The sequence below is a fragment of the Pan paniscus genome, chromosome 9 (assembly GCF_029289425.2).
Source record: "Pan paniscus chromosome 9, NHGRI_mPanPan1-v2.0_pri, whole genome shotgun sequence".
Lineage (NCBI taxonomy): Eukaryota > Metazoa > Chordata > Mammalia > Primates > Hominidae > Pan > Pan paniscus.
Window position 1 is genome coordinate 12329691 of NC_073258.2, and position 12941 is coordinate 12342631.

The 12941-nt window shown below is 41.1% G+C and overlaps 1 protein-coding gene across 3 annotated transcripts in view; it reads right to left on the bottom strand.

Annotated features, from left to right (window-relative positions):
• SBF2 (SET binding factor 2) overlaps window positions 1-12941 on the bottom strand; it is a 528888-nt gene that overhangs the window by 112868 nt on the left and 403079 nt on the right. For all 3 annotated transcript variants that reach the window (XM_063608381.1, XM_003818147.6, XM_055094099.3), the window contains exon 17: window positions 5172-5240. In XM_063608381.1, the coding sequence (XP_063464451.1) occupies window positions 5172-5240 (69 nt within the window). The remainder of the gene's footprint in view (window positions 1-5171; window positions 5241-12941) is intronic.

Here is a 12941-nt window from a genome sequence, read left to right on the forward strand (position 1 = left end):
AAGAACCACAACAGGGTGACCCTGAGGTGCATGGGTCACTGGAGAGAAGGCATTAAGTTAAAGGTGGCAGCCGGGTGTGGTGGCTCACACCTGCAATCCCAGCACTTTGGGAGGTCGAGACAGGTGGATCACCTGAGGTCAGGAGTTCAAGACCAGCCTGGCCAACATGGTGAAACCCCATCTCTACAGTAAAAATGCAAAAATTAGCCGGGCATGGTGGTGGGCACCTGTAATCCCGGCTACTCGGGAGGCTGAGGTGGGAGAATCGCTTGAACCCAGGAGGTAGAGGTTGCAGTGAGCTGAGATTGCACCACTGCAATCCAGCCTGGGCGAAAAGAGCAAAACTCCATCTCAAAAAAAAAAAAAAAGTTAAATGGTGGCTTGTGGTGAAGGGGCCATGACTTTCACTGTTGCTCACTGCTATTGTTGGGAAGGAATAATACAAAAGTATCCTATTGTGGTTCTATTTCTGCTCTATTGGGTTTTACTTTATTATTTTCCTTCTAAAAAAGTAACCTTTAGACATGAACCCCTGCTTTACATATTCTCAGTATACACTCTGGCTCTGAATTGAATAAACATAATCTTTAAATGCAAAGGGCATAAGTAAATCAATGAGTAGCCCAATGTTATTATTCATCAACTTTGAAATGATTCCTCTACTGTCAACAGCTGATCAATGGATATGAAAGGCCATTAGTATGTGTCGTGAGGGTAAGGGATTATGTGTTACTAATCTGTGATTACTCTGAAACAGATATAAGCACAGGGCTTGGCATAGCTAATAAATTGAAATCGAAAATGAAAGTACCATATAAACAACAAACATAAGTATAAAAGATTACATTATTTTTCACAGTAAAAGTAATCCTAAGAATTTAAACCTGGCTGTTAAGGTACCACCTTCAAAGAAGGCTTCCGTAAGAGTTAATGAATTACGTGTAACTTAGTAAAAGTGGAAAGAAGTAAGAAGGAACTGTAGGCTTATAATCTAGGGGAAAAAATAATTTGTGGTGGCTGTCGCATGACAAATTCCAAAGGAGCTAAGACAGGTGATGTTACAAGTGGGAAATCTTGAACACTCTGACACTAAATAAAACTCGAAAAGATAAACATAACCTTTCATCTGGGCTAACGAAATATCCTGCTCATATGAGAATAGTAGGTACATATATACCATCTTTTCGTTACAAATATAAATGGATTAATTAAAAATAATTAGGTATATGTGCTATTATGAGAGGATGACCAAGATGTACTACTAAGTGAAAGAATCAAGGTGTGAAAATAGAGTAAATGGTTTGATTGTTTTTGTTAAAAACGATACTTTTTAAAAAAATTATTTTTATTTTTATTTTGAGACATAGTCTTGCTCTGTCACCCAGGCTGGAGTGCAGTGGCGTGATCTCGGCTCACTGCAGCCTCTGCCTCCTGAGTTCAAGTGATTCTCCTTCCCCAGCCTCCTGAGTAGCTGGGACTATAGGCGCACTCCACCATGGCTGGCTAATTTTTGTATTTTTAGTAGAGATGGGGTTTCACCATGTTGGCCAGGCTGGTCTCGAACTCCTGACCTCAAGTGATCCACCACCAAAAAAAAGAAAATTTTTATCTGCATGTGCTGGCAGTAATGCGTGACTCTTCCCTGGCCCCTGACCCTCATTCCCACTCCTTTTCCCCAGGAAGGAAACCAATGGTTCAGAGGAAAAGGGGTGAAGGTGGAAAAGGGAACTTTTACTTTGCATTTTGTTCCTTTCTGTACTATCTGGAAAAAAAAAAATATATATATATATATATATAATTTTTTTTTTTTATACGGAGTTTTGCTCTTGTTGCCCAGGCTGGAGTACAATGGTGCGCTCTCGGTTCATGGCAACCTCCGCCTCCAAGGTTCAAGCAATTCTCCTGCCACAGCCTCTCAAGTAGCTGGGATTACAGGCATACACCACCACGCCCGGCTAATTTCGTATTTTTAGTAGAGATGGGGATTCTCCATGTTGGTCAGGCTGGTCTTCAACTCCCAACCTCAGGTGATCCGCCTGCCTCGGCCTCCCAAAGTTTTGGGATTACAGGCATGAGCCACCGCACCCGGTATATACATAACTTTTACTTAAGATAATGTCCATCTGGTTGGTGGCATTGTGGACCAGTTTGATTTTTAAAAATTATCTGCAGTATTAGACTATTAATATAAGTTCCTAGGGACCATGTCAATGTTTTATTAATGTTGCTGCCCAGATGTTGCCTGTTATAGTAGCTTTTTATATTGAGATACTCAATAAACTTTTGTTCCATTGAAAAAAATTAATAATGTTATTTAAAGTATTTTAAAAGTAAGTTTAAACAAGGCAGCTGAGTCCATTCTCTGAAGCAATGCTGGCAAGACCCAGGAGTTTATACTGGCTGGACAGTATGAGGATGGCTAATTTGCAATTTGTGCCCAGGAATATGTAATTTACATCTACTTCCTGAATTAACAAATCTAATATGCACTAGAAATAATTTTCCAAAAGGTAAAGATTTAGAAAATATCCGAGAATCCGTGTGATCTACCTTACCTAACCCCTCTGTTATCAATGCAGTACTTCTTTCTTCCAAATCTATCCTTCTCTGTCTTGCTTTGTGATACTGGAACTGGCCCTTATAAACATTTCTCCTTTGCCAAAATGCAGAATATTAAGCTTTGCCAGTAAAGGTGCTGAAGGAACACTGCAGTAGAAAGTGTATTCTCTTCCTAGTTCTGGTGTACTTTCTCCTTCTTGCTCCTGTGGTAGGCACCTAATGGTGGTGTGTGGGACCACAGTGGCAGTGCTATCTATAAAGTTTCAGTGGTACCCCAGGTGGTAGCTTCCTATCAAGTTTCACTAGCACCCTAGAAGTTTCAGGGCCATCCTAGTGGGGGGCTTCCTAGCAAGTCTTGCCAGCACTCCAGCAGGCAGTTTACTGCTTGCCAGTTCTGGTCTCTTGAAATTCGATGCCATCCAGTGGCCACAACACCTCTCCAACATGATCTGAATCAGCCTAGATCTGGGAAGGGGCTCTCTTCCAAGTTTGCTTCTTTGTTAGGTAGCATGCCTGAGCCCTAGAGGTAGTAGTTGCTCCCTATATTTTATTCCTGTATTCTTACGAATTCTCTTTACCTCTTAGTAGTTAATCCCCTATTACTACTTAATAACTCCTTATATTAAAATTTCTGGTCAGGTGTGGTGGCTCACCACTGTAATCGCAGCACTTTGTGAGGCCAAGGTGGGCAGACAGCTTGAGTCTAGGAATTTGAGACCAGCCTGGGCAACATGATGAAACTCTGTCTCTACAAAAAAATACAAAAATCAGCCAGGTGTGGTGGCTCACCCCTGTAATTGCAGCACTTCGGGAGGCCAAGGTGGGCAGACAGCTTGAGTCTAGGAATTTTAGACCAGCCTGGGCAACATGGTGAAACTCTGTCTCTACAAAAAAATACAAAAAATCTGCTGGACACGGTGGTTCACACCTGTAATCCCAGCACTTAGGGAGGCCAAGGCAGGCGGATCACAAGGTCAGGAGATCAAGACCATTCTGGCCAACATGGTGAAACCCTGTCTCTACTAAAAACACAAAAATTAGCTGGGTGTGGTGGCACGTGCCTGTAGTCCCACCTACTCGGGAGGCTGAGGCAGGAGAATCACTTGAACCTGGGAGGTGGAGGTTGCAGCGAGCTGAAATCGCGCCACTACACTCTAGCCTGGGTGACAGAGCGAGACCCCGTCACAAAAAAAGAAAAAAAAAATTAGCTGGGTGTGGTGGCGTGTGCCTGTAGTTCCAGCTACTTGGGAGGCTGAGATGGGAGGATCACTTGAGCCCAGGAGGCAGAGGCTGTAGGGAGCTAAGATTGTGCCACTGCACTACAGCCTGGGCAACAGAGTGAAACACTGCCTCAAAAAAATAAAAATAGGCCAGGCGCGGTAGCTCATGCCTGTAATCCCAGCACTTTGGGAGGCCGAGGCGGGTGGATCACCTGAGGTCAGGAGTTTGAGACCAGCCTGACCAACATGGTGAAACCCCATTTCTACTAAAAATACAAAAAGTCAGCCAAGTGTGGTCGTGCATGCCTATAACCCCAGCCACTTGGGCAACTGATGCAGGAGAATCACTTGAACATGGGAGGAGGAGGTTGCAATGAGCCGAGATTGAGCCATTGCACTCTAGCCTGGGCAACAAGAGCTAAAACTCTGTCTCAATAAATAAATAAATAAAAATAAAATAAAATTTCTCTGTTCAAATTACTGGTGTGGTTTCTGGCTCCTGATTGGACCTTGACTGATTCATCCCTAAACCAAAATAACCCAAAACAAACTCATCCAACAACAAACCATGCCAACCACAAAAAATCAAATCTAAGCCCACCACTAAAACCTATGTATGATTAATCTGCCAACACAGAGAAACAGTATGGCAGTTACCAAACTTGTTAACTTATTGCTTCCTGAAGCTGACTGTGCATGTAGCTGAATAGTAAGTCAGCTGCTACCACAGATTTACTGTTTATGATTGCATATTTCAGAAGGATGTATTAAATGCGTTGTTCTGAGTGTGGGTGTTTATCTAATTCTTTACAAGTCCTTCACGGGTAAAGAAATTTGCTGGTTTTTTCTGCCATAAGAATGAATCTATTTATGAAAAAGCATAGATATAACTGTAGTAAGTGACAGAATTTTAAAAAATCACTTTGAACATTCCAGAAAATTCTCAGAAGGTTCGCAGAAATTACCAGTAAAGTTAAACTCTAATTTCTGGCTTCAATGTCATTCATTCAATAAATATTTACTGAGTGGCCCTGGGACACAGCAGTAAAGAGGACAGACAATATCACAGCCTCATGAAATTTACTTTCTGTGATGGGGAAAAAACATGTAAACAAACCAATATGTAACATAAATTCAGGTGTTATGAAGTACTATAAAGAAAATTAAGGAAAAGGATGTAATGGGTGTGGGTGCTATTTTAGGAGATGATTTAGTGTTCTATATTAAATTTCCTACACATAGCATGCAATAAATGTTACAATAAATATAACCGCAGATATATCTTAGGCATGCTACTAAGAGGACAGGATTTTCATGTAGTTCCATAATAAATCAAACTGAATACATTTATGTAAATCATAACAAGCTTATATATGGACCAATGAAACTTACCCTATAGAAAGCACTGGTCAAAGGGAGTAATGCTGCGGCAATGTTGTATTCTTCTAAACTTGAACAATCCTTTAAGCAAAACAAAGACAAAAGAGCATTAGGATATTGACCAGAAATCACAAATACATGCGAACTAACATCTGGGATACATTGTTTACTGTCCTATGGGGTTTTTACCTTTTTATTTTGCAGAGGACCTGACGGAGGGGTTTGTACTCTTATTCCAAATTGCCATTAAGACATAGCTAGGTAAGTTTTGGGGGAAAAAACTGTGTGTGAAGTACATTCTTTTATAAATAAGGTAAAAGTATATTTGAGAAAGGTATTTTCATACATTATTGCTGAGTAGCCACCTTTACTTTCCTGCTCTACAAAGACTGTGTTAAAAGTTGTGTAACTTACACAAATTTTTTTTTGGAGGGAGTTTTAGTATATTCAGCAACTGTATTCCATTGAGTCTAAGATACATTTTTTTGCACATTTTAACATTTCTGAGATGGGGATCATCTTATAATTGACTGGAGATATTTTTTTCTTATTGTTATACAAAAAGGGTTATCTTTCAGGCTGGGCGCGGTGGCTCATGCCTGTAATCCCAGCACTTTGGGAGGCTGAGGCGGGCAGATCACCTGAGGTCAGGAGTTTGAGACCAGCCTGGCCAACATGGTGAAACCCTGTCTCTACTAAAAATACAAAAAGCCAGGCATGGTGGCAGGCGCCTGTAATCCCAGCTACTTGGGAGGCTGAAGCAGGAGAATCGCTTGAACCCGGGAGGTGGAGGTTGCAGTGAGCCAAGATCCCACCACTGCACTCCAGCCTGGACAACAGAATGAGACTCCATCTCAAAAAAAAAAAAAAGGGGGGTGGGGCGGGGAGGATCTTGCTATTGATCAGACAAGATATATCACTGATTCTAAAACCCATTGAGTGAAATGCTGATGAACAGAAAGGTCAGGAAATCTCAGTGGGAAGGTAAAATGGCACAGTGACTGTGGAAAACAGTATAGCGATTCCACACATGCAAAAACTAAATATAGAATTACTGTATATTACAGTTATTCTTCTTCTGGGCATATACCCAGAAGAATGGAAAACAAGAACTCAAACAGGCTTTTGTACACTCATGTTCACAGAAGCATTATTCACAATAGGCAAAAGGTGAAAGTGACCCAGGTGTCTGCTGACAGATAAGTGAATAAACACAATGCGGTATACAAGCACACACATATAGATGCACAGAATATTCAGCCTTAAAAAGAAATTCTGACACATGCTACCACATGGACATTATATCATTTTTTTTTTTTGAGACAGAGTCTTGCTCTGTCACTCAGGGTTGGAGTGCAGTGGTGTGATCTCAGCTCACGGTAACCTCGGTCTCCCAGGTTCAAGCGATTCTCGTGCTTCAGCCTCCCGAGTAGCTGGGATTATAGGCACATGCCACCACACTCGGCTAATTTTTATATTTTTAGTAGAGACGGGGTTTAACTCCTGACCTCAAGTGATCCGCCTGTCTCAGCCTCCCAAAGTGCTGGGATCACAGGCATGAACCACCATGCCCGGCGGATAGATATTTTCATACAGTTATATTAACCAGTCCTTCCTCTGTCTAGCAGTGGGGTCCAATGTGGCCAGAATCCAGAATAGTGCCCACAATGGCTGCAAAAGCTGCAATTGATTTTCCTAGTGGGTGAAGAATAGTGATTCAAGCCCTGACTTTAGACAATGTAGCTATCTCCATCAAAACTCCTCATCCATCCGTTATAAGTTTGCATGAAATGATTTTAAACTCATAGAGCTGGGACCTTAGACATCAATTATTCCAGTGCAATTCCTCCACTTTCCAGACTAGAGAAAAGAGGCATAGATGTCAGCCACAGAGCCACAACTGGAGTCTAGATTTATCTACCTATCAGTGTGGTGTTTTTTCCTCTAGACACTGCCTTTTGTACTTGCTTTCCTTTAATTTTTGAGATAGAACATGTGGATTGTCTGAACTTCCAGCACTAATTTTAGAGTGTGAGGGTGGTGAGAACAGACCTGACCAGGAGAGCAGCAGAAGGCTTAGAGCTGCCTAAGTGCACTAGTGCCCGGGAGAAGCACTCTAGAAAACAGGAGGAAGAGTCAGAAGGGAAAGTCAGAAGTGAGGAAGAGTCAGAAGGGAAATAGGCAAAGATAATCTTTGCCTATTTCAAACTACTGCTGTGGATGGGGAGGGCGGAGTACTGCCCTGAGGAAAAAGGAAGAAACTTTCTTTCAAGAGCTTAGCCTAGAAGTGGCCATCTAGTCTAAAGCTAGTCTTTCTAGCCTGAGTGCTTTTGGTACTAGGATCAGCTAAAAGAGTTTTCAATTGAATTTCATGTATTGTCAATTCTGAAAAACAGTTTAGAATTTACTGCATGTTCTATTGCAATGACTACTGAAACAATAATGGATTATAAGGCTGGGCACGGTGGTTCACGCCTGTAATCCCAGCACTTTAGGAGGCAGAGGCGGGTGGATCACCTGAGCTCAGGAGTTCAAGACCAGCCTGGGCAACATGGTGAAACCCTGTCTTTACAAAAAACACAAAAATTAGCTGGGCACAGTGGCCTGTGCATGTAGTCCCAGCTACTCAGGAGGCTGAGGCAGGAGAATCGCTTGAACCTGGGAGGCAGAGGTTGCAGTGAACTCAGATGGTGCCATTGCACTCCAGCCTGGGCAACGGAGTGAGACCTGTCTTTAAAAAAAAGGATTATAAGATAAATCTCAGCAGTAAAAAGTCATTCTCATATGGCTCACATTCTGTGACCCAGTTAAAAATAAAAAAGTAAAAGATAGGCTCAAGCTTCCTATATTATGCTAAAAATAATATTTTAACTAATTCATCCTATTAAATAAACAGTTACTGGAGAAATGAATAAGTGAATAAAGGAATAAACATAAGGAGAATAATGAGAAAAAGGGGCTAAGGACAGAAACTTGGGAAAGATATGTATTTATATAAAGGCAGAGAGGAAAATCAAGATGGGGAAGGAGAACTGGTGAGAATGGTATCATAGATGTTAAGAGGAAATGACCAACAGTGTTACATGCTTTAGAGGAAGTTTAGTAAAATAAAGATTAAAAAAAACAACAACAACAAAAACATGAGAAACTGATGAATATAAGAGGTCACTGGTGATTTCTGAAATTATTAGAGAACAGGTGAGTAGAATAAATCAAAAGGCCCTGACTATAAATCTTCAAGGTTGGAAAGGAGAGCAATAAAATAGTCACTTGGGCTGGGTGTGGTGGTTCATCCTTATAATCTGAGCACTTTGGGAAGCCAAGGCAGGAGGATTGCTTGAGCCCAGGAGTTTAAGATCAGCCTGGGCAATATAGGGTGACTCTGCTTCTACAAAAAATTAAAAAAATAAAAAACTGGCCAGGTATGATGGTGCATGCATGTAATCCCAGCTACTTGGGAGGTTGAGATGGGAGGATCGCTTCAGCTTGGGAGTTTGAGGTTGCAGCAAACTATGATCATGCCGTGACACCCCAGCCTGGGTGACACAGAGAGACACTGTCAAAAAAAAAAAAAAAAAGCCACCTGAAGAGTTATTACATCTAAATTTATTGTTTAATGAATCTCAACAGGGCTCAACTAGATGAACGGTGAGATTTTATCCAATCCTTTGATTCTTGAGAATTAGAAGGGTCCCAAGTACACTAAAAGGGAAACTCCAATGGAGGAGAGAGAGGAAAAAGAAAGATCACTAGTAGACTGAGGACTCTGAGATACGTCTGGTAGTCAATATGGTCCCCATTTCTAAGGCAGGGTTAGACCCTGAAAACATCATAAAAAGCAAATATCTAGAATTTCTATTAAACAGCAAGATCCCTGATGATATCATCAGATATAACATATGAGGAAAAAGCAGCTTGGTTCTGCAAGGAAGACTCAGGACTTCCTATTTTTATGGCGAGGGGAGGATGAGTGGGGAGAGCTCTTTAAACTGTTCTGCTAATACTAGCTCTGTAGAGTACTGATAGCTGTTACTCGGGGGGAATTGGGGAAATGCTGGGCAAACAAAATTAAACAAGGTTTTCCTTTTCTTCTTCTTCTTTTTTTTTTTTTAAAAAAAAAAACCAGGATTTGGCAGGATTTTAAACTGTGACTCCATGAAGGGAATTCGGTATACAGCATTTGTAAACCCAGTTTCACTGAGTATTTTAAAAGAAAGCAGTTGTAGAATATATTTTGGAAAATGATGATTTAAGATCATCAAAAATCCTATGAAAGAATTCCAACCAAAATGTTAGATATGAGTTCTAAATTTCATTTTAAAGAATCAATATGTCAGTATGTTCAATTCTTTGCCTTCTACTTTTAAACTTAACTTCCTCATAAAGCAACCTTTTTCGATTACTGCTCCACCCTGACTCATTCCGGTTACCTGCTCCGCCCTGACTCATTCCAATTACGTGATACCTGCTCCACCCTGACTCATTCTCCACCCTGCATAACCATTTTTCAAACCAAACCGCTCACCCTGTCACTCTCTTTAAATTAGCCAATCGGAATTAGTTTAGCCTGTGCGGTCTAACCCTAGCCAATAGGGGAAGGACGCAGCAGCAGGGGCCACGTGCGTCAGGGATAAGAACCCCTTCCCTTCCCTTGTCCAAGTGTGAGCTCACCATTGCTCCATCTGTAAGGGTGCACCCTTCTATAGAAGTAACTTGCCTTGCTGAGAAAAAGACAATTTTACATTTGAGTGCTATTTCTTTTGCGGCACTGAAACTTTATTTATAACAAAAAGATCATTAAAAAAAATTTTTTTAAAATGTTCTTAGACAGGATCCTGCTCTGTTGCCTAGGCTGTGCAGTGGCACAGTCATAGTTTACTGCAGCCCTGAACTCCTGGGCTCAAGCGATCCTCCTGCCTCAGCCTTCCAAGTAGCTGGGACTACAGGCACGCATCACCGCACCCAGCTAATTTTTAATTTTTTTTTTGTAGAGGCAGGGTTTCACTATGTTGTCCAAGCTGGTCTTGGACTCCTGCTTCCTTCTGCCTCCACCTCTCAAAATGCTGGGATTACAGGCATAAGCCATGACACCCAGCCCAAAAGATCATTTTAAAATTTACTTATGGATTTTTATTTCTTGACTTATGGTTGTTTTCATAATCTGATAGGCAATTTTTCTAAAAATAATTTTAAATGATAGATAAAATATTTTAAAATCTTTAATACAATGCAATAAATTGGCAAGAAAGCAAGGAATATGCAGGCCAAAATATAAGTAGAAACTTGGAAAGATAAACAGAGCACTGAAGCTAAATTTTAACTTAGGAACTGGTGGTGAGCAAATTTTAGTATTAGTTGTGAACTCAAGAGACTCAAGGGATAGGACAAGAAGACTAGCACTTGCTAAAGGGAGGAAGTCCATTAGAAGAATATAAACCAAAAATGAAATCCTGAGCCCCACAACCAAATGAATAGACCCCTGGCCAAAGGGATCCCAGGGAAACCTGAAAAACTGAATTCCTGGCCATAACAGGAAGGGAGGTCGGACACGCCCCATTACGCCCTCTCCCTTTTGGTGTTTAGGTAAATTACAGATCTGACAAAACAGACTCTTTGTGGCAATAAGATACCAGATTATAAACACGACCTAAGGCCATGCAAGGCAGGGGTTAAGTCATACCCTATAAACCATAAAATCTCATTAAATGGGTTTTTAAAAAATTTTTATATTTTGAGACAGGGTCTCACTCTGGAGGCTGCAGTGCTGTGGTGCAGTGTGAGCTCACTGCAGCTGCGACCTCCTGGGCTCAGGTGATCCTCCCACCTCAGCCTCCTGAATAGCTGGGAATACAGGCATGTGCTACCACGCCCAGGTAATTTTTGTATTTTTTGTAGAGATGGGGTTTCACCTTATTGGCCAGGATGGAATCAAACTCCTGAACTCAAGTGATCCTCCCACATTTGGCCTCCCAAAGTGCTGGGATCATAGGCATGAAAACAGGTTTTTAAAATTATCCCAGCATAAAGCAGCTTCCTTTCCAACCTGATTCTGATACAGCATCACATGAAAGATAGAAGACCCTGAAGGAAATCAAAATATTTTTCTTTGACATATTGTGAAATGGCCCTGCAAAGTCATCTGTTGTCGGGGAAATCTGCATCTGTAGAGAATCTCCATTAATGTAGCCAGGCCTTCCCTTTCTAGGACTTTCTCAGCTGTGGGAGAGATTAGCTGGGAGTCTGACACTTTTATGGTCTAAAAAGAGACATGTACCATCTATTCTCTCTGAGGGCTACTACCTATGAGGCTTCATCTACATAATAAGGGCTTTGACCTCCACAACTCCCTTATCTTGACTCAAGCATTTCTTTCTACTCTACTGACATCAAGTATTTATACAAAGCTTAACTCTTTCAATCAGCAGCCAATCAGAAAATCTTTGAATCCACCTATGACCTGTAAGCCACCACCCCACAAGATATCCCACCTTTTTAGGATGAACCAAGGTACACCTTCCATGTATTGATTTATGATTTTACCTACAATTTCTGTCTCCCTAGAATATATAAAATTAAACTGCAACCCAACTACCAGGCTGTGGTCACTCCTAGTGGCTCAGAATAAGCCTCTTTAAAATATTTTACAGATTTGATTTTTCAATTAACAAGAATGACAATAATCCTGGGATCTCTAAAGCCATCTATGACACCAGATAGAAAGTCTGAGATGTAAGAAGATAACTGAGCCAAAAAAGAGATAAATATGTAGGTAAATCTAAACACACATTGACTGTATAAAACAATGACAATATTGTCTTTTGATAGCAAAGAAAATTAAGATACAACTAAACTATACAACCATGGTAGCATAGACTTTCTAAGGGAGTGGATTGGAGTTAGATTTTGATAGATTTTGATAAATTAAGTAAGCCTTTAAGAATTTCTGTATTATCACGAAAGAAACAGAAATAGAGTGGGTTGCAACTTCCAAACTAGTGGAGGAAAAAATGGAATAATAGGAAAATAAAAAAAAAAACAACAAACCTGAACCCAAGGGAAAACAAAAAAGAAGTGGAAAAAGAAACTCAGAAAAGGGAAACAATTGGCCGTGCGTGGTGACTCACGCCTGTAATCCCAGCACTTTGGGAGGCTGAGGCAGGCGGATCACGAGGTCAGGAGATCAAGACCATCCTGGCTAACACGGTGAAACCCCGTCTCTACTAAAAAATACAAAAAATTAGCCAGGTGTGGTGGCAGGCATCTGTAGTCCCAGCTACTGGGGAGGCTGAGGCAGGAGAAGGGCGTGAACCCGGGAGGCAGAGCTTGCAGTGAGCCAAGATCGTGCCACTGCACACCAGCCTGGGCGACAGAGCAAGATTCCGTCTCAAAAAAAAAAGAAAAAGAAAAGGGAAACAATCAGAAAAAGAAAAAAAAATAAGATGGTAGGAATAAATGTGTTAGTGGTGGCAAATATCTGAGTCTCACAGCACCAAATATGTTACCAGTCAAGGTATCCAAGGTATTACTGATGGTGAATCCATATGCGTCTGCAGCAAGCTCAATTCTTGCCTCCTCAGAAGAAAGAATTGGACTGAGGGGCATAAGGCATAAAAAGAGACCGAGGCAAGTTTCAGAGCAGGAGTGGAAGTTTATTTTAAAAAGCTTTAGAATGGGAAAGAAATGAAATAATGCTTGGAAGAGACCCAAGCGGGCACGTGAAGGTCAAGTGCCATTTTAACCTTGATCCTAGGACTTTATTTATACGCTGGCCCCTTTCCCATG